The 22180-nt window shown below is 34.0% G+C and overlaps 1 protein-coding gene across 1 annotated transcript in view; it reads right to left on the bottom strand.

The window, feature by feature from the left end:
• The window catches only part of LOC148948529 (fibrillin-1-like), a 200967-nt gene that overhangs the window by 6393 nt on the left and 172394 nt on the right, over nucleotides 1–22180 (bottom strand). Inside the window, exons 42-52 of the mRNA XM_089094443.1 lie at nucleotides 20955–21052; nucleotides 17579–17729; nucleotides 16655–16858; nucleotides 14813–14938; nucleotides 13152–13391; nucleotides 10960–11135; nucleotides 8390–8584; nucleotides 6525–6629; nucleotides 5095–5412; nucleotides 3308–3391; nucleotides 387–518 (exon numbers count right to left, since the gene is read on the bottom strand). Coding sequence (XP_088950569.1) covers nucleotides 387–518; nucleotides 3308–3391; nucleotides 5095–5412; nucleotides 6525–6629; nucleotides 8390–8584; nucleotides 10960–11135; nucleotides 13152–13391; nucleotides 14813–14938; nucleotides 16655–16858; nucleotides 17579–17729; nucleotides 20955–21052 — 1829 coding nt within the window. The remainder of the gene's footprint in view (nucleotides 1–386; nucleotides 519–3307; nucleotides 3392–5094; nucleotides 5413–6524; nucleotides 6630–8389; nucleotides 8585–10959; nucleotides 11136–13151; nucleotides 13392–14812; nucleotides 14939–16654; nucleotides 16859–17578; nucleotides 17730–20954; nucleotides 21053–22180) is intronic.

Below are 22180 nucleotides of genomic sequence, written 5' to 3'. Positions count from 1 at the left end.
ATACTCGTCATTTTTACCCATTAACAACTGATCTTCTGGTAGTGGGTATTGTGATTCGGATACGGAATGAGCCGAAGATGTAAAGTCGAAGTGACAAGCCATGAGAATTCTAAGTAAATAAGAGTCGGTAATAGGAGTAGGTGTTTGGTTTTATTTGGATATTTTTTTTTACGTTTTGCTCCTAGTTTTAAACTTGGCGGTATCTACAACCAAAAACTGTATAACTACATATGAAGTTTTTTTTCTTAAGAAATCGAGTTTCCAACTCTTCCTAATTTATCAAACATCAGATCAAACCAGCTAAAACAATCAGATTTCTCTGTCTTTGGTACTTCAAAGTTTTGCTGTCTTATCTTGTTCAAGTCGTTGTTTATTTAGTTACTTACTTGTAAGTCGCGAATAGCCGGTTGCATCCTCAATATTCTCATTTTATGTTTAGTTTGAGCCAAACCCAGCGTCATATTCATTTCATGGTTGGGTAGCTCCAATTCTTCGAACTGGGCACTTCTCTTGACAACCTAAAAAGATGAACCCTTAATAATATTAAATAAAAAAACAAGTTTTTTTTAACGGAAAGTAAGGAACGACTTTAAAACAAAAAACGAACAGAAATTATTCCGTATATGAAAGGGGCTGTCCCCTCCTCAAATTAATTAGAATATTAGAATAATATTCCGTTAAGTAGAATAAATAGCTCTTACGAAAGTACAAAAAAATCTTTGGCTTAAAGAGCGAGGTATTGACTAGGGGGTGAACCCAATCATATACGTAATACTTTCTGTTCGTTTTAAGTTTTGATGTTGCTCCTTACTTTCAGTTGAAAAACTTGTTTTTTTTATTTAATTTCTGATCTTTTTCTTTAATAATGCTGGGAAATCCGGCGCCCCCTTCAATGCAACGTTCCTTCCCCCATGAAAACTTCCTTAATGGAAAGATCCTCCAATATAACCCCCCGACCCCCCCACCAAACAGAAAAAAAACCCTGAAAACGTCTGTATACTTCCCAATAACCAGTTCTATATGTTAACATTGGGCAAAGTTCATAACTTTCAGCCCTCCCCCCTCCCCCAGGGACTTCGGGGGATTAAGTCATCCTAAAAGACATAGTTATCATATTTTCGACCATGCTGAACAAAATGGCTATCTCAACATTTTGATCGGGTGACTTTGGGAAAAAAATGAGCGTGGGAGGGGGCCTAGTTGCACTCCACTTTTTTTGGTCACTTAAAAAGGGCACTAGATCTTTTAAATTCCGTTTCAATGAGCCTTCCCTCGAAATTCTAGGACCACTGGGTCGATACGATCACCCCTGGGAAAAAAACAACAACAAAAAAACAAATAAACACGCATCCGTGATCTTTCTTCTGGCAAAAAATGCAAAATTCCACATTTTTGTCAATAGGTGCTTGAAACCTCTAAATTAGGGTTCTCTGACACGCCGAATATGATTATGTGATTATCATTAAGGTTCTATAATTTTTAGGGGGTCTTTCCCCCTTTTTTTTCTAAAATCAGCAAAATTTTCTCAGGCGCGTAACTTTTGATGGGTAAGACTAAACTTGATGAAACTTATATATTTGAAATCAGCATTAAAATCTGATTCTCTTGATGTATCTATTGGTATCAAAATTCCGTTTTTTAGAGTTTTGGTTACCATTGAGCCGGGTCGCTCCTTACTTACAGTTCGTTACCACGAACTGTTTGATTAATAATAATAATAATAACAGCGATGAAACCGAGTAAAATAAGACAGACGAATTTCAAAAACACCAAAATTCGTTACTACAATCCCCCTCCTCCCAAGAAAAACCCAGTAAAACCACGTTAAGGCTCGAGTGCTTCGAGGATATAACCAATAACCATCATTAGTGAAATTGTTTGTTATTTTTGACTGGAATATATTTGTTTTCTTTGTTTTATTTTACTTGACAAAAAAAATTAATTTATCAATTTTGTCACTATTTAGAGTCCAAATATTCATGGGCACCCATAAGCTGAATTCCAGGGGTGGGGTGGGGGCAAACCTGGTCTAATTAGCACTTTTAATGCTATATGATAGAAATCTTAGAACAACAATATAAAACTAAGGCAGCATCATTCAGCCAGGGGGGGGGGCCTGTCCCCCGTTATGGGCACCCATGCAAATATTTAACATTTTATAAGTGATTACGATTTCGTTTTTGAAGTTAATCCTAGGACCTCGTAAAAGGGCCACTGGGTCTCTTTACAATAATGTTTTTGATTGCCCCCCAAAGCATTAAGATAATAAATAAACGAAAATCTCCAATATAATTTTTCGTTTTTTTTTATATTTGACGTTGTCAAGATAAGGTTTATACCCCAAGGATACACAAAATGTTTTTTAGATCAAAATATATTTTCTCTCTTTCAAATTACAAGCCCTTGTGGTTTTTTGGCTACTTAAAGTGTTGCATATTTTGTAAGGCCACTCTGCCCGCCAGTCTTTAGATTTGGATTTCGGTGTGTATTCTTGCAATAACAGAAGAAAACTCAAGAGAAAAAAAGAATGTTCTCTTAAATCTAAAGTGAGAAGAAACAAATTTGGAGGGATGAGTTTTTGTTCAAGTTTTTTTAGGGCTGGGAGGAGAGAGCTGCCAGGCTTCCCCACCCTCTTGCTATGCCACGATCAGTCGCCAATAACTCGTAGATAACATAATAACATAAAAAAAACATTTCAACTAATTACATAACAAATATATTAACATGGTCATTATATACTGACATGGAAGGTCGTACAGGCTTAAAGTCAGCCCAACCAACTTTCTGCTGCCTTCCAAAAACTTGAATCCCTTAAAGCACGTCGTTTATTGTATAGGTTCCATATATTCCTTTTTTTCGAAATTTACATTTATTAGTCAAAATACTGTACGCTCACAACTGTCTTGATTATATTGTGCTAGTTTTCGTGTTTTTTTTTTCCTAGAGGCCAGACAATCATGCAAGGGTCCACCGTCATTCAAGCGTATATTTTAAAGATAGTATGAATTCTAAATTTAAGTTTTCCGAACTCCTAGGGCTCAAAATTGAATACAATTGTAAACAAATTTAGAATAAATGAATGGCTGAAATAAAATTCCCACATTAAGACACTCGAGAACAAGCATGAATGAATCCTTTGAAACACACTTTTTAAACAAAAAAGACAACTTTTCTTTCTGTAAACCGTAAGAAATAAAATAAATGTTTATTTTTAATCATTTATAATATCCAAAAATAAATTTAAACATAATAGTGAGTTCTGAGAGATGACACTACGCTAATAATTAATAGAAGTTTCAAAGTTTACCTTATGACCTTCAGTCTTTTCGTCAGCTATCACCTCTGTGTCATTTGCATCTCGCTTATGTCTTCTTCCACTTATCCCATTCACCTAAAAATCAAAACAAGAAAAAAAAATAAACCAAATGAAACAAAATAAACAAATGAAGCGAAACAAACCGAATGAAGCTATAAAAAATAAACCAAATGAAGTGAAGCGAAAAAGAGTTGAAAGTAAAATATATATTTGGTACTTGTCTATTATACGCCACTCACTCAAGTTTACGATGCGTAAAACTCGAGAAAAAACCGGTTTCCTCGTTAGTTTCTTTCATCTTAGCGTGATACAAGAGAACGACAAGTGACAGAATAGATGTCAAATATATAATTTGGGCTATATATTTGCACATTAGAGGGGTGGGGTAAAGTATTTGGACAGTTTGAAGTTAAAAAAAATTCTTACTTAATAATATGCAGAATAATTTTACCTAACACATTTTGCATGCAGAGCCGCTAAAATTTACCCTCCTCCTCCTAATGTGCAAATATATAGCCCAAATGTGTTTCTGAAGTAACGAAGAAACTAACGAAGAGACCGGTTTGTTATCGAGTTTTACACAGTGCAAACTCGAGTGAGTGGCGTATAATACACAAGTACCGAATATTCTATGAAAAGATCAGCTTCCTCTCGTCCAAAACTATTAAGTATATTTGCATTGTTCTTTAATTTACAAGACAAAAATAGTAATATTCCCGAAGACAATTGTGAAAACATGAGGAAAATAAGGGATCAAGGAATTATAGAGTTATAAAAATAACCAAGAATTTCGGTAATACATTTCAGGCAAGCTTCTTTATGCTGAAGCTAAAACAGTTATGTCCTGCATAGAAATTTAGACTAAATATGTGTATTCTATACTTTGGACAAAAAATTCAATTAACTTCATTTTATTTGGTTGTACCCTGGTATACACTTCAGCCAGAAGAAATATTAATCCCCCCTTACCCTTTGAAATTTCAGCATTTGAGACTAAGAGTTCTGTTCAGTATTGTCAGACGCTTAATACAAGGTAGCCCAACAAAAATTATGAAAATGCAATTTGCAAAGTATATGTTTAGTTGTGGGCTGATTTGAACATTTAAAGTGCAACTGTTTCGAAAAGAGCCCAAATAGAGTAAATGCCAACATCTAAAAAAAAAAAAAATAAATAAAATGAAGAGGTATACCTTGTTAAAGTAAAATTGGTTGTATGTACAAGGTAGTTTATATGAGATTAGAATCAAAACAATTCTTAGAAGTTTCAAAAAGATACGTAACGAGAAATCATATTTTATGTAATTTATTTTTATGAAATTCTGTTCAAAAAATGTGGTTTTTTCCTACTGCTAGAATACCCTACTTGTTAATGTTTAAATATGGAAGAAAAGAAAGAAACTATTAAAGACAAACATTCCTTTTTTTCTGTATATTCATACTCTAAGATTCTTATGGCTTGAAAGATTAAGCTTAAAGGAATAGTGACGTCATGAATCCCTGTCTTCTCATTGTTTATCGAATAATTCAGTCACGTGCTTGCCTTTTACGGGAAGTTAAACTTATCTCAGCTTTTCTAATGTAAACAGACATTTAAAACAGAGTAATATAAACTTTTTAGGATAAGCTATATCCATATACAAAAACAACACGGTTGGATAAACCTTACATAAACTCTTGGATAAACCACACAAGTCTGAAACCAAGACTAAGATTTCTGTCTAAAAATAATACAGAATTATTATAAGAATGACTGACTCCAGAAAGTTGACGGTGCTAACCTTGCATGAAAAGCATCCTTCAGTTGAAATAACTTTTTCAGGATTTTGGTTATATGGATCCAATTGAAGATCCTGATCTACACCATACTGACTTCCTCCATATCCATACTGATAGCTACCACTCTTTGTCTGGAAGCTGTTTGCACCATATGCACCATTTGAAGATCCGTAAACGTTGTTCAAACTATTGAGACTTGATGGAGCACCAAAGCCTTGATTTGATCCTCCGTAGCTGTTACTTCCACCATAGGAAGAGCTGCCATAGGAATAACCACCGATAAACTGGTTAGGTGGTGCGATTGTGGAGACACAATGACCCTAGAAAAAAAACACGATTGTAGAGAAAAAAGCAGTTGCATTGAAATACAATATGATGTATTTTCTCCATACAAAAGGTATCAGGGCCAAGTGAGATAAAATTTTGAATATATGTAAATTAAGGATTTTATTTTTACTAAGGATATTTGCAGAAGAATAGGCGAATTTAAAGTATTTTTTTCTTTCCCGAGAGAGTAATTTTAGAAGATAGTGTTTGACATTGTATAGCCTGATGGAACTGAAAACGGCAGAGTCATTTCAATAGTTTCCATATTTAATCTTCTTTTGAATTCTTTGTATGCAATTTATAAGTTCTGCTCTATATTGAGAAAGTCCCCTCCTCCTTAGAGCTCTAGAAGTCTAGTCTAGAGGAGATTAAATTCAAAATTTTGACGTCTTGACGTCAAGCCCTTTCCGTTCTTTAATTTGATCGTCAACTAACTTTCGTGATAATCATCGCCCCCAATCAGTTCGGTTTTAGAACCAGACCTGGGACTGGATTTGCTAGATTTGAAACTGGATTTTTACCTACTTCCTTTTGTCAGCAACACAATCTTACCTTTTTACATATTAATAACAATTTCTACTAAAACCAAAAGGTATTGGTATTGCCACACAGGTGGCACCAATTCACAAAAGTATTAGAGTCGGGGCAAAATGAATTTTTCAAAATCTGGGGAGGGGATTTTTTTTCGTTTTTTTTTTTAGATGAAAATCTTTAAACAAAGCAGTGTTAAAATCTGGGGATGGAGGGAGGGAGAAGCCACCCACTTAAATTAAATTTTTCAATTAAAATACCAAGAAAAGCATGTTTCATAATATAGGCAGGGGGAGGGGGGCAAATGCATCCCCTTCCACGTTCAAGTAGGTGTTTGCTGTAGCATCAATAAAAGGAAGAAGTTTTTTTTCTTTTCGGAATTTTATTTTTTTATCTAAATTCTCTAACTCTCTTTATTACAATTCTCATTCTTTTCTGCCACGATTTTGTCAGATCGAGATAATCTCTCCTTATTAAAGAATTTATTATTTAACTCAAAACACGAATTCTGCTGTTTTAGGGCAATTTTCAAAATGAAGTATTTCAATTACGTATCTAGTTAAAAGACAAATACCTGGCCAATTCTTTGATAACCTGGTGGACATCCACAGGTAAATCCTCCGCCAAAAGATGGCTGACATCCAAATGCGCATGGATTTCCACTACATCCAAGTGAAACCTAAGTGAAAAGCAATATCATAAAATGTTAGTCTTATCATCTCTTCATATATTCACTCATTACTGATATATAAATAAATAGATTAAAAATAAAATCCATGACAACTAAAATAAAATTCAAACGATGATATTTTTCAGAAAATAAAACAGAATGACGTAAAATGAATAGCAGATATTTTGGCAAGGGTATTTGTCAAGCCGTCTTCAGTGCTAATAATAATGAAAGACCGGCCATCCAAAATAAGTGAACAAAATAAAGATAATAGATAGATGAAAAGGCACAATACTACAGAAAAAAGCACACACACACACAAAAAAAAAATATAAAACGAGCTGAAAATTTCCTCATTGAAATTTCTCTCTTTTTTTCGTCAATCCTGGCCAGGTGTGACATTCAAACTTATTTAATTCAAAAATTGTATTCCACCGTTCGATTCTTTTAGTCTTTATTATAAGTCTCAATCAAACTAACATAGCATCATAATTATTAACTCAATCAACAATACAGGAGATACAAAACAATACGAAGATAAATATAGTTTAAGTCACTCATAATCCTTAGGTCGCTCTTTAGATTACTCAAAAAGGATAGGAAGATAAGTCTGCGAACCAAGACTAGAATATTGGAAGCTACGGTGATGATAGTAAGAGTAACTGTCTACGGATAGATTCATGTGCTCGTTTGATTGATTGTAGGTAAAACAACAAACTGCATTCAAAATATGGCTCTATCCCACTTTCTAGGCTATAATAAAAGAAAGGTTGAGATGGCTAAGACATGTTTTACGAATGAGAGACTGTACAATATTGTTCTTTTTGGCCATCCATCTGGGACATCTGGCCATCTGGGCCCAATTAAAAAGCAGGTTACCCAGAATGAGGTGGGAAGAAATCATAGGAAAGGATTTAAAAAAAATTGAATGTCTTGGCAAGGCGTAAAGAGTGAAGCTTTGAATAGATATTGGGGCGGAGAAGGAGCATGCGTAACTGTGTTGGTCTCAGGAGGCTTGGTGATGCAGTGAGTTGTTAAATAAGTGATTCCTATTATACCCTTCTAAAATTACAACTAAACACACGTCCTCTTGATTTGAATTATTTTGTTGATTTATTTCATATCCAAAGTTGATCAGTCTTACAATTCTTTAAATGAAACTTAATTGTACTTTCTCGAAGGAAACGCATTTTGAACATGAAAAACAAGTTCAGAAAATTTCACGAGTGAATCTTATGCAACAAGTATTCTTTATTCAAATCCCTAAATTGGCCTTTTTGACTCAAACGAGACTGAAACCTCACTAGTTACTTTACAGTTGATCACAATCTCTAGATTTCAATATCAGTTTATATCTGATACTATTTGTTATTCATTTTATTGTATTTTTGAAATGTATTATAACGATTTTATAATACTTTTATTCATTATAATATCCTCAAAACATATTTCGGAGTTACCTCTCTATAGGATACAAAAAACGACCCAATTAAAGGAACAAGATTTCAGGCATTCACAAAACCATAACACACCAAAAAATTATGCCTAAATTTACGGATTCAGATAATATTTCAAGTTATGCTGATCAGGAGGATTATCTAATATTACGCTTTGCATCAACACTACAATACCCTCAACCAAACGCATTAATAACAGACCATTTCTTGTCGAAATTGCTCTGTGACATCATACACAAGCCATGCCACGATTACTTGCCTTTTCTATGGCAGCCAATAAAATTTCCTTCCAATTACAAGGCAAAACATTACCTGAATACAGACAAGAAGATGTCCATCAAACTGATAACCATGTGGGCAGTTGCACTTGTAGCTGCCTAGAGTGTTCTGACACTGTGCTGTGCCGCATGGAACATTGGAACATTCATCCTCATCAACACACCTATTATAGTAAGTGTGCTTACTGTAGCCTTCTGGACAGCCACAGCTGTATCCACCAACTGCATTCTAAAATTCAAAATGATTAGGATTATCCAAAACTAGCGCTTTACTGAAAACATAACCCACGAACGAAAAAAGGATTTTATTTGAGCAGTAGGTTAGTCGTTACGGAGACTATGTGGCTTTACGATACTTTTATTATCAAATAATGTTATTATAAAAAAGCACGTTTATTAAAACATTTATTATTTAATACAAAAATATTAATAATTTATTTGAAAAATAATAAGTATATTAAAAAAAAACAGAAGTAAGCCATATATTTAAAATATTAAAACGGCAGAGAGTATAAAATAAACATAAAAAACTCCAGACAAAGAATATGAGTAACTAATAAGACCGGAAGTTCAAGATGGTGTTTAGAATGAGAAGATTAACGCCATCCAGCGTTGCCTAGCCAAATCCTAGAATTGAATATACTTATCAATTTTACTCTGTGTTGGTAGCACATCCCCAGCAATTTTTTTTAGTTTTCTATTCCTCCTCAGGATGGCAGTATTGTCTGAAGTTTTAAATAGCTATCATAACCGTGTTATAACCTAGACATTTTCTTCTCTTCAGTTTTTTATTTTATTTGATCTTTGCTATTTCATTCAAAATAATATCAAAGCAAAAATTACAAAAATCAAGAACGTCTTGACAAAAATCAGGACAAAAATCATGAACTAGCTTCATGCCCTGAAAAAATATAAAATTATACCGGAGATAGATATAAAGCCATAAATATAAAGTTGCTACAAAAAGTTGTCATGATATACAGCTGTCATATAAAGCCTCATCAAAGATCACGTCCCGCCTGGAACGACCTGGGATCTTGGTTTATTATTGTAGCCCTGCTTTCACTCTTATTCACAAATCATGACTAGTCTAATGATATTATCTTACTGTTTTAATGTCGTTGACGTTATGACAAGTAGAAAACCCATCCCTCAAAATACCAAATGTTTTCAATGACGCGGAAATGACACTCTGGCCCCGAGGAAGTTTAGGGAGCAGGCACTTCTGCTCTTATTTCTGGTATTTCTGCTCGTTTTGGGATTCAGCTATTCATCCGCAGCAGTATGTTTTATCTTTATATTTGATTATTCTTTTAATTCTTGTTTGTTTTGAATTTAATTCATAGAAGTTTATATTCATTTTAATTTTGAACTACGAGGTTCAAACTGGTTCAGATAAAATACAATACTGAATGGCAATTAAATTTTTCAATTCAAGCAGAGCATTTTTATTTCTGAGACCACACTGGCTAATCATGAGAAAACAAAAAAAGCAGTAAGAAAAGAGAAACGAGGATAATGCAAGCCAGTGAAAAACGTATACTACAATGCAAATATTTACAAATTACCTGGGAAGCAATTGGCTATTAACAATGCTCTACATAAATTGAAAAATTGAATTGCCAGGTTAGGTTAGGTTCAATTGCCATTCAGTATAGTACTTTTGTTCAGTTACCCTTTCACTGTTACTTTCAGAGGGTCTTCATATTTTAGTTTTTGTGTTTGTTTTAAGGTTTGATTTTTTATATTATTTTTGGATTTTTATCAGTAATTTTTTATTTTATTAACGTGTACTGACGACGGTCAAGCACAGGTCTTGACCGAAATATTTGCATTGTAGTATGTGTTTTTCACTGGCTTCTATTATACTCTTTCTCTCTTCTTTACTGCTTTTTTCGCTTTGTACATAAGTTTCATGTGGATCAGGAAAAATGGCTTTTTAGAACTTCATTATCAGGGGTCCCTGAACTGAAACAGAAATTAATAGAAGTTTTTTTTATCCTTTTTTAGTACATCAGGTTTCTCTTGTCCAAGAATTTTTGGCTATAAAGTTCAAACTGATCTTTGACGTAAATTTTGTTGGCCCATTTTCGGGCCCCCTAAGCCATCTTCTTTCCCACAAAATATTTATTCATTTTGGCTCAGGAAACTCTCCTTAATGCTTCGGTCCAATCAGATACCCTAGAGCAAGCACACCCCTCTTTTTACATTATAAAACATACACCCCCAGGGACTAGGAGAGGGGTCATGTCATCCCCGGAGGTTTTTTTATTGGTCCTTTGAACAATTTTGAGCAAAATGACTTAAAATAATGTCAGTTTTTTTTCTACAGATAAGGATCTATAATGAAGCTTTTTAATTGATTAGCGTTAAATAGATTTCAAAATAATCAAACAAACTGAGCTTATAATCTGGCTAAAATTAGGTCTGATAAATAGGAAGATTTTAGTGAAAATGGATCCAGACCTTCTCAATTTTAGCATCAGCACATTCTTGCGTTTGCTAAGCCTCATTGTGAGTGGGCCTTACGCCAGCTATTATAGTACCAAAATTAGGATACAGATCTACTGATTCTACAGAATGTCGATTAATGATATCACATACCTGACAACTATGTTCACAGGCAGAGTCGTCGTCACATTCATCATTGTCAACGCAGAATTTGCCAGTAGGGTCAAGCGTGTAGCCACGCGGACACATGCATTTGAAGCTACCAAGAGTGTTGATACATGTAGCAGGAGCAGCACATATTCCTGGAGATTCTGAGCATTCGTTGACATCTAAAAAAGAGTGGTTATAATAATTTTTGTCTTATAAATGGCCATAATGATATAAATATTCACAAAATACACCTAATGTTGCGCTTGCGAGAGTCCATAGACAAAAATCTTAACAAATTTAAATTGATTAACATACAACAATCTTTTTTTGAACTAAAACCATAATTAGAGTTTCTTCAATTCTATGTATGTCTATGATCAGAAGAGGTAAAGCCCTTTGGTTATCAATGTCTGTGGCACATTATCCTTAAACTGGTAAATAAAAAGCAGATATTTTTGAATCCGCGTTCTTGGTTTATTCAAACGTCATAATTACACTACATAAGCGGAAGATTGAAATGACCAGGATTTGACAGGAAAGTTCAATACCAACCCTAGTTTATTCTCAAGTATTTTCCACTACTGCTATATCTTTATATCTTTTATAAGGTCCAGTATTCAGATAGAGAAATTGCGTTTCTAAAGTTCCATTTTTCGTTATTTTTAAAAGTCTCTTTTCAGTCTGAAAGCACAGTTAGAGACAGCTTTTAACCAACTTTTCTCAAGAGAATTTACGGCTTTAGAATATTTTAAAGAAAAATAAAGAAAACGCCAGCAGAATCTTCATCTCAAATCCATCAAATATTGTATTACAAATTCGTAGACTTTTTTGTACAGTTTAGATTGCTTTTTTTTCTGTATAATCAACTTGATGAGTCCATAACGCTCTTAATTTCCTCTCATTTGAAGCTTATAGGGTCTTTTCAAGGGTCATTATTATTGTTCAAGGGTTTTTACCTATGCCTTGAAAAAATGCTGGAATTGCCTTTCCTTCAGCTTTTTCCTTTAACTAGTTCTAGCGTTGGTGCTCTAGGCTGCTATCTTTCATGCCTACATATAGGGATAAAGGAATTTTACCTACCCCAACATGTTTCCTAAAGATCCCCATCTGGTGATATTGAAATTAAGACCCACCTAAGTTGCAGTTTGTGAACCTCGCAAATAGAAATAATAACAATTTTGCCTTGTAGAATCTTGATCAACTTGTACTAATATTGAAAAAGTTTGCATTATTGGAATTTACCAAGTCTTCCTTCTCCTTTTTAGTCTTTCCTTTCCTTTAGCTTTTTAAAATAAAGCAGATGTTGCAGAATATGGCAGGTTACCCACCAATACATTTATCATTCGTCACAGTCTGTTGCCTAAGCACTAAAAAATGTTCTTTTAATATCATATTTTTTTTATCAACATGCAATTGTATTTCTTTCCTGATAAAGTAAAAACTGACAATATATACCTGACAATAAAATTTTTAATAATCACTTTGATATACTAACAATATTTTAGTTTCTTTTACTTAAATGTGTATAGTTACTTCCGGGTTCCAGATTGCATATCTATCAATAGAGCTTTTAACTATTCCAAGTAATTTTTGGATTTAAATTGCAGAGGTAAATTCTGAGTAATCAGTCCTTCAAGTAAATATAAGGGACAGGGCGGAGGAGCTTCCCTCTAAGTATAGGTATGATCTCTGGGCATTAAGCGGTTCATGGTAATGAATGATAAATAAGGAGCGACCTCTGGTAATAGTGGATAAACAAAACCAATGAGATAAATTTTAAGCTAATGAGAATTTATTCGCTGAAAATTTAAGTTGTTGGTTTTGTCCTTGGTTTTTTAATTTCTTTTTTTTAAAGCAATTTTTTTCTTATCTATTATTTAAGGCAAATAAGGTCTTACAATTTATTTATTTTTGTCAATAAAAACGAAAAAACAATTTTATAACAATACCAAGCATTAAAAAATCTGATTTAAGGCTGATTCAAAATATGTAAAATAAGTTGAGTTGAGATTCACCTATCACAAGTTATAAGAATAGAAAAAATTGACAATTTTGACTCTGTGGTTTTTTTTTCTTCCTTGGAATATTTTTGTGATACCTAAGGACCTATATTTGAAAGCTAAAAGGTCTATTGCCTTAGAAAATATTCAAACTGCTTTTCCTTACACATCAAAGAACTTATCTACATTACTTACCAATACATTTATCCCTTGACTCAGTGTATCCTTTGGGACAAGAGCACTTATAGCTTCCCAGAGTGTTAACACATTCGTGCTCACAGTTATGTTGACCAGTTGCACATTCATCCAGATCGCGACAGGTCACACCATCTGCTGCAAGTGTATATCCTTTCGGACATGAGCACAAAAAGCTGCCTTCGGTGTTGGTGCATGCAAACTTACACGGAGCAGGAGTTTGCTCACATTCATTTATATCTAAAATGATGCGAATAGAATTAATTTTAGCAATTTTATTTGTAGTTATTATTTGAGTCTTTAAATTGATAATTATACTTCTAAGCAGCTTTCAGTTTAAGCAACAGGCTCTTTTACTTTATACAATGCTTAAGCTATTATTATGTCTACAAGGCAGTAGTAGCCCATACAAAGCATTTTGTAACATGTCCATGTGGACACAACCACATATTTACTAAGGAATCAGAGAATTTGGGTTGTGGTCTTGTGGGATAGGATACCAAATTCGAAAAATCAACTAATTCTCCCTGTTAAACATGTTTTTCTGTAAAATAAGATTAGTAGCATGAGCAATAACGTTAAAATGCAACTAGTCTTTGCAAATATGGAAATTTGTATCAAAATGTCTCAGATGAAACTTGAAGCCATGGCCATCTACATACTAGATGGTTCCTTTGCCCTTAACTATAACAGCATTTTTGAATATCCCATCAAAATTAATCTCATAATTGTACCAATAGGTTAATCTTAAAGCTTTAACACAACGTTTATCAATCATGAAAATAAGTTAAATTCATTCTCAGGAACTATTGTTAGTTAAGGGACACCAGAAATCCTATACTTATCACTAAAACAAATCCTACAAGTTATATGTGTTTGAATTTTTTTCTAGGTTTGGTGATCATTTTTTGCCATATTAAAAGTTAGACACGATAGACAAAGCCAGAAATGTCCTTATGGGAATCTCTTCTTGTTCTTCCTGCTTAGGTTTATATGGAGGTACTTTCAGTAATCGTCCACCAAAATCAAATTCCAAGCCCTGTATCCGGTTGCTGCTGCTGATATCGAACTCGGGTTCTCGTATTACCAAGCAGAGATTAATCGCAGTCTGTCACCGCAGGACCCCTTCTAGAGATAACATATTCTGGGAAAATGTTCTTTGTTGCAATTTATCAATAAATGAATATTTTGTCAAATTTTAATTCTCTGTGTGACTTGTTATGTAAAAATTACAGGTGGCGTCAAATTTTGGCAAAAAAATCAAATAAAAACGGTTAAAAAAAATTTTAATTGCCATTGCTGGTTATTTGGGTCAATCAAAGAAATACCAGGCTCCAGCAATAGTGACACTATCTTATAGTAGCTTTATATCATGTTTGAATTATGTCTTTAAAATAAAAAAATCTGTGAATTTAAACGATTCTTAAAGCCAAAAATGGAACATACAAATTATTTAATCGATCGTCAGGAATGTTTCTTCTTTTTAAATACTAATAATTTTGTATATGGCTGAACAGCTCACTACTACAGTTATTATTATTACATTTAATACCTTCGCGCAGAAATTTGGGCTAGCTTTGGCTGAAAACATGCTAGGTGAGCTAGCTCAATGTAGAGCTCATAGTTTCAGCAATGACTTAGTCCTATAAATATGTACTTACCAACGCAACGAGTTCCAGAATGATCAGGTTTGAATCCTTTGTTACACATGCATCTGTATGACCCAAGAGTATTGACACATTTCCCATTCTTACATAGTCCAGGTATCGTTTGGCATTCGTCGATATCTGAAATTGTATTAATTGTACTGATCATCAATTCGACATCCTAATCTATATGGGGTTCTGGTTTTGTGGTTGACAGGTAAAGAGCATTTGCTTTTTCCGATATTGTAACTCTAACCGCCAAAGACAGACAAAAAACTGGAAAAAAAAACTTAATACATTTTCCCCTGCCTGCTTATCTACAGTTACTGTTCGTCTAAGTTTCTAACATTACACAGTTATACCGCGATCTAGAACAATTTACCTGAAACAGATCCTTACTCGTGATCTAAAAAAACAATTTGGATCTCAAAAATTGAGAAGGTATCATCAAAACCAGCATGACAACCGACAGACAAAACATCAGCTGGCTAAAGAAGTGAAATATTCACCAGTATGTCTTTTTCTTTGTTTGCTTTTTTTACACCCAGTGCATAAACAACAAATAACAAGTAGAACAATAGGGAATTTTTTCCGTTAGGTGGTGGAATTCAAAGCTTTAAATGAGTTTATCGACCCCATGTCCAAGTGCCGTCCACGACTTGGCTAATATGGAAACGTAAAAAAAAAAATTGCATTAAAATACAACCAATAAAACCAAAAAATAAAAACTAAACTGCCCAAGCATCTTTACTTCAATGAAGTTCAACCAGAACTGATTGATAAAGTGAGGTGAGTCAATGTAATTCATTCAGGCGAAATAAAAATAATTAAATACATGCTTTCAATGCAAATCTTGCTAACCAGCTACAAAAAGGCCTATGAAGTTAGCTGCCAAAAAGCCAAGATTTGCATTGAAAGCACGTATTTAATTATTTTTATTTCGTCTGAATAAATTACATAGACTCACATTACTCTATCTATCAGTCCTGGTTGAACTTCATTGAAAGAAGGATGCTAAGGCTGTTTCAATTTTTTTCTTTTATTTTTTTTAATGGTCGTATTTTAATGTAGGTTTCTCTTTTGAATTTTCAGTTGAGTTATGCTGAGGACGGCCCTTGGACATGGTTCGAAATATTTATTTAAAATTCTGAATTCCACCGTCTTACGGAAAAAATTCCCTATTGTTCTACTTGTTTATTGGTTGTTTATGATCAAAAGGCAGTGTGGTCTTCATCACTATTTACTACCACTATATATTTTCCAAAGTTGTAAAGGTATACAAATCAAACATGAAAAAAAGGAAGAAGAATAATGCTTAATAAGTAATAAATAGATAATAACTAATAGATAAACACAATAAAGTTAAGATACGAAAAAAAATTTAGTTTTTACAAATGTTTTCCTCATAAGACCAACTGAGAGCTTTTAAAGAGTCTCAGAAATTCCTAAATCCGAGTTCAGGAGCTTCAATTGAAGAGGAATACCAAGTCATGGAATAAAAAATATATAAATATAGTTCGTATGCGGTAAAACAAACCATATGACGGGGCCAGCTTTATAATCCTAAAACTGATGGCATCGTATTCTTTTCCTTTTTTTTATTCTATTCATCGGTATCTATTAGTATTTTTTCAATCATCTTCTTCTTCCTCTTCTTGCCTGATTATTTGAAGAGCTAAAACATAATCTTCATGCAGATTCCAGGCCCTGCAGCAGCTTGGATTGAAGCCTAATCCCCGTAATGCCAAGCAGACATCAATCCACTGTGCCATCACAGGATTTTGATTTTACATCTTATTCTTCGGTAAAAAAAATCTAAAAAGTGACATAAAAGACAGATGAAAGAATTCTTCTTACCGGTACCATCTATAGAATAGCCAGCTTCTAAGCAAAGTTCGTCATATTCCGTACTTCCTCTGCGAGGACAATATTCGCACTGTGGACCCCAAGCGGTACCCATTGTGCAGCAGCAATCCGCTTTAGTTACAAGCATTAAGTCGTCAGTCTTGGATGAACACATTCCACCAATTAGCTGCCTAAAGCAGTAGCCTGTCCGACGATCTGGAAAAGGATTTAATTTGAATGTGTTAACGGATTCGAAGTTAAATACAAAAGCATTATCATTTTTTTAGCTCGAGTAGTTTCAATAGTTTATGAAAATACCGATAGTAATTTCAAGATGATCATAATATATTTAGATACTTAAACACCTTAGAAAAATTTCTACCAGCTAAAAAAAGAAGCCAATAAAATAGAAATACAATAGCACAAAAAAGGAAAAAATAACACCAAAACAGTCTTTTCTAGAACAGTAATATATAAAATATAGTTCTGAGTTCTAAACGTAGTTGCCCTTCCTCAATACCATTATTTACAGCACATAGTGAGTTGGATGGGAATACATTTATTTTGCTTGCGATTCAAAATATTTCTCAATCAAGAAACTGAATTTCAAGAAATAAATAAAGTAAAATTACCTGGAATGTTATTTGATTGAGAAAACAAAATGTATTTTCAAAAAATCAAACAAAAAAGATAAACTAGTCTTATTCGTCATTGAATTTGAAAACGTCTCTATTTCCCTAATGCAATTTAAAATTTAATTATTTTGGAAATTTAATTATTTTGGGAGGGCCTTTTTTCGGCCAAAAAAATTGCTTCTAACTGATGAAAAGACGGGATTACACTTTTTCTAAAATTTGATGGCTAATGTGTTTAATATATAGCTCCAAAATGGGCGGAAACATAGTGAACTTTTGACAATCTGAAATAATTTCTCACCAATGCAAGATTTTCCATCTGGTGATGGCTCGTATCCATCTTCACATTCGCATCTATATGAGCCTTTGGTGTTTATACACATACCATTCTTACATATGTTTGGATTGGCATTGCACTCGTTGACGTCACGGCAATCATCAGTTACACCAACCTATAAAACGCAATTTTATTATAAGCGTATTTTAAGAGCACGCCTTAGATCTATTCCAAGTCAAAATTACCAAGTAAATAAAGAGCTATTAAGTAATACTTTCTTCAACATCGCAAAAAATGTGATGCTGCGCCATCTATCAGCAGATAAAAACAGGATTTCTAATTTAAGTAAAGGTAGTTGGGGTTGCAGTCTATCAATAGTCAGAAGTGCAGACACTGAAGATTTTGAATATTTGTAGCTTTTATTAAAATGATTTCATCGTATGATTTTTTATTACGATGCAGTAGATGTAATCAGTGAGTCGACTACCAGTAACCTAAAAACTACGGGCAGCTTAAAGTTATCGTGACGTAAATAGTAAAATCATTGATTCTAATTGAATTCATGATAAAAAGTAAAATTCATGAAAGATATATAGTATCATCATTATTTATAGTTTCTGGCGATCAAAAGGGATATCCATTGAAATTATGTAGCATGATTTTGACGTTCTAAAAGGAGGGATCGGAATATAACAGTAGATATAAACAGAAGAAAATATAACAATGCATCATAGTTACCATAGTACAGTAAAACTACAAAAAAAGGCCAAAACTCGGCATCTGAGCAACAGAAATGTTTTTTTGCACCAAAATGTTCAGAGAAATTTGTTTAATAGCATAATAACACCTTTTTTTCAGGGAATGGGGGGGGGATCCGGGAATTTTTCAGGGAATGGGGGGGGGGGAAATTTCTGCAATATTTTCTGGATTGAAAGGTCGCTTCCTATTAATCCAAGTCCGAGAAGACCAAAATTGACATCGGAATTGAAAAATTATATCATTTAGTACGCCCTTTCAGGGCACGCGCAATGTGTCAGTATTTGGCGGATTGAAAGGTCATTTCCTATTTATTCAAGTTTGGGGAGACCGAAAATGACACCAGAGTTAAAATACTTCCATCACTTAGTACTTCATTTCATCCTTAGGCGAGATCAAAAGGGGTAAAAATATTTTTTGTGGTATTATAATAATATGGTACATAATTTGAAAAAGATATAACTGAAAGGTCGTTTCCTATTAATTAAAGTCATGAGACGGAGAATGACATCCAAATTGGAAAATTTCATCACTTAGGACCCCAATTCTATCCTAAGCGAGGTCAGTGGGGAATGAACAATCAGAATCTTAATTTATGAAGTATCTAGTGGATTGAAAGGTCGTTCCCCATTAATTCAAGTCTAGGCACCAGAACTGAAAAATTACATCACTTAGTACCCCATTTCCACCCTAAAATAGGTCAGAGAGGGGAGGGGGTGGAGGAAATAAGCCTATGAATTTGTTATTATTCGCATATAAATGAACACTAAAATGCTCAAAAAAGTTGCTAACATGCTCAAAATAGCTTGAATTCGCCTGTGTAGAACGCATCAGTGCTACCCATGCAAAAAGTGATTTCCCTTGTTTTTCAAGTCAGGGGATTGTAATGTTCCCCTGTGGGGTGTTCGGCCGTGACAATCCCAATGCTGTAATTTTCTGTCGATCTGACATTATTTTTCTAGGGGTTTCAGAATATTTTTCAAAATTCCTATCAATTCGTTTTCAAAATAACATTTTACTATTAAGACTAACCGAGATAATAGTTACCATTCCTGAGTCAGCTAAAAATGGCCTTTTTTCACTAGCCAGTTTTACTCGAAACGTGTTTTTTAAATTTTTGGTTACTATGGGTCATGGTTCATTCTTTACGGTTTGGCACCCTGGTATTTTGCGTGAAGCGTCAGACAAAATTGAATCTATCATAAAAGAGCCTTATATCATAAAAGAGCGAATACTCTTCGAAGACATTCCATGTTATTTTCTTCTAAATAAATGCAGTGTGGAAACACTTGAGTGCACCAGAGTTAAGTTGTGCCTCCGTTTTTCAAAAAATGCAATACAAAACCGGAAAATATTTTCCCCAAAAGACCCTTCCCACCCAGACCTTGCCTACCCCAGACCATCTCTCAGCCTGTTCCTATCTGTTCGCTGTTTGACTTCAAGATACGCAAAAACTTTTGTCCCGATATGCATCCAACTAACTTACTGCTTGTTATTTGTTTATGTCCGCTTTTCTCTTTCTTTGTATGATCTTTATTTAATTTTTAATGCCCATTTTTAATTGTTAGTTCTTTATGTTCGTTTTTCTCTATCTTTTTTGGCTTTCAATTTGCCTTAAAGTCTATAATTGTTTTTTTAAACTTTTTTGATGCTATTCTGTTTTTTTTTTCTCCAAAACCCGAATTCAGCCCAGCTGGGCTAGTGATAGTTATTGTTTGGAATAAGTCTTATCCCGTACCAAGGACTTTACCAGACAATAAACACAAAATAATGCTATGTTACGCAATCGCTCTATATCTATGTGTCTTGAAAACTTTGGCAAACATTTTAAAACGAGGAATTTAGTCCCGTACCTTGCTGTAGCAACACACTGCATGGCCAACGCAAGGACCTTAGTAGTCAAGAGGCGTCATTAATTGAATTATTTTAAAGCAATATTTAACTGCAAAATCGTGCACATCTGGCTGTTAAAGACCTTTTTATTGCTAAAAGGATTCATCTGCCTCATAACATTGCTAAAAATAATATTTTCTGTGTAACCTACAGGAAGATGCATACCCTTTGAACGACAATTCTCAACTGAACAGCGCGTCATTATATCCTGGGTTTTCATTGGTTAACAAATAGCCAATAACGACCATTCTGCGCATAGAGAATCTAAATTGTCGTGGATTTTTGACCTTAATGCTAATATATGGTCTTCGGTTGGACGCTAAAATGTCAAGAACAAATCCAAAAAGTGGAGTTCATCAACAGAGCTTTGGAGTTCAGTTTTAACAGGACAGAAATAAAATAAAAAGGATTCTCTCATTCTATAGCTCTGTTAGCCGTTACTTGGCTTTTATGGACAAATGTAAACGAACTAGACCCAAGTCAGCGCTTTCACTACCCCTAAATCATCCGCGTTTTCCAGGATTTCCTCAAAAGAAAACTTGGTTCTCCGAAATCTGCTCAAACATTAAGGTTCATAAAGACGCGAACGTTAACGTAGCATTAAAACCGTTAATTTTCGTTAACCTTAACTTTCGAGGAAGATTTCGGTGAATCCCATTTTCTTTTGGAAAATTTGGGGAAACTCCGAAAAGTTTGGGGGTGGTATAAGCACTGACCCAGGTAAGTAAAACAAAACGAGAATTGGACTTACCTGGGTATAACCTTCAGGACAAATACACATAAAGGTGCCAATGAGATTCTTACAGGCAAATTTACAGTTATTTGCAGGAGTGGAACATTCGTCAACATCTGAAAAACAAATCAATCAGAAAGATATTTACGTAACTAAAACTCTCCAACTGAAATTCATAGTAGGTGCTCCTTAAAAGTATGCAAATAATAGCAGCGTTAAATTTCGATGCAGAATATGAAGAACAGATAAGAGGACAATCTAGATCATCTTTGAGGAAAGGATCATCTTTGAGGAAATCCCATCTGCATAAAGCATAGCGAAAGCTTACAGTGCAAAGCAAAAAAATCATTAGGAAATTTTTTTTTCTACATTTTTAGACGGGATTAAACATAAGAATATATGTCCTGTATAGCTCTAAATATTTCCTAATCGAAGCGTACACTTTATCTATTTGATTAAGCATATCTCCGATAGCAGTTCTACTAATAGAGACCGATTTATGCAAAATTTCAGCAATCAAATCGTAGGATCTTTTTGAAAAATGACACAGCCCATGAAAACAAAAATTAAAGCGACAAAAAAAAAATCCTAAGAAATTGCTACAATCTTCAATAGCTTATTCTGACAGCTCCTTCTGTCACCTGCAAATGAGCAGCCCATGGGACAGTTACAGTGGAAAGATCAGGGAACACATTAATAGTGGAACTGTGGAAGGCAAGATGGTGTCCTGGATTTCAAGAGGGTGAGAAGGCGGCTGAACTCGGCAGGCAAGTTCTGCATTTTTTCAGCTTTCAAACAGATCGTGATAACGAACTGTAAGTAAGGAACGACCCGGCTCAATGGTAACCGAAACTCTAGAAAACAGGATTTTGATATCAATAGATACATCAAAAGAATCAGATTTTAATGCTGATTTCAAATATATAAGTTTCATCAAGTTTAGTTCACCAAGTTTACCATTTACCCATTTAAAGTTACGCGCCTAAGAAAATTTGGCTGATTTTCGAAAAAAGGGGGAAAGACCCCCTAAAAGTTAAAGAACCTTAATGAAAATCACACCATCATATTTAACGTATCAGAGAACCCTACTGTAAAGTTTTCACGCACCTATGTACAAAAATGTGTAATTTTGCATTTTTTTTTTTTTGCCACAATAAATATGCCCAAGACTGTTTTATTTTTTTTTTTTTTTTTTTTTTTTTCCAGGGGTTATCGTATCGACCCAGTGGTCCTAGAATATCGTG

The sequence above is a fragment of the Artemia sp. Qi Xiang Cuo genome, chromosome 9, assembly GCF_049724085.1.
Source record: "Artemia sp. Qi Xiang Cuo chromosome 9, ASM4972408v1, whole genome shotgun sequence".
Taxonomy (NCBI): Eukaryota; Metazoa; Arthropoda; class Branchiopoda; order Anostraca; family Artemiidae; genus Artemia; species Artemia sp. Qi Xiang Cuo.
This window is presented reverse-complemented; position numbering and strand designations above follow the sequence as displayed.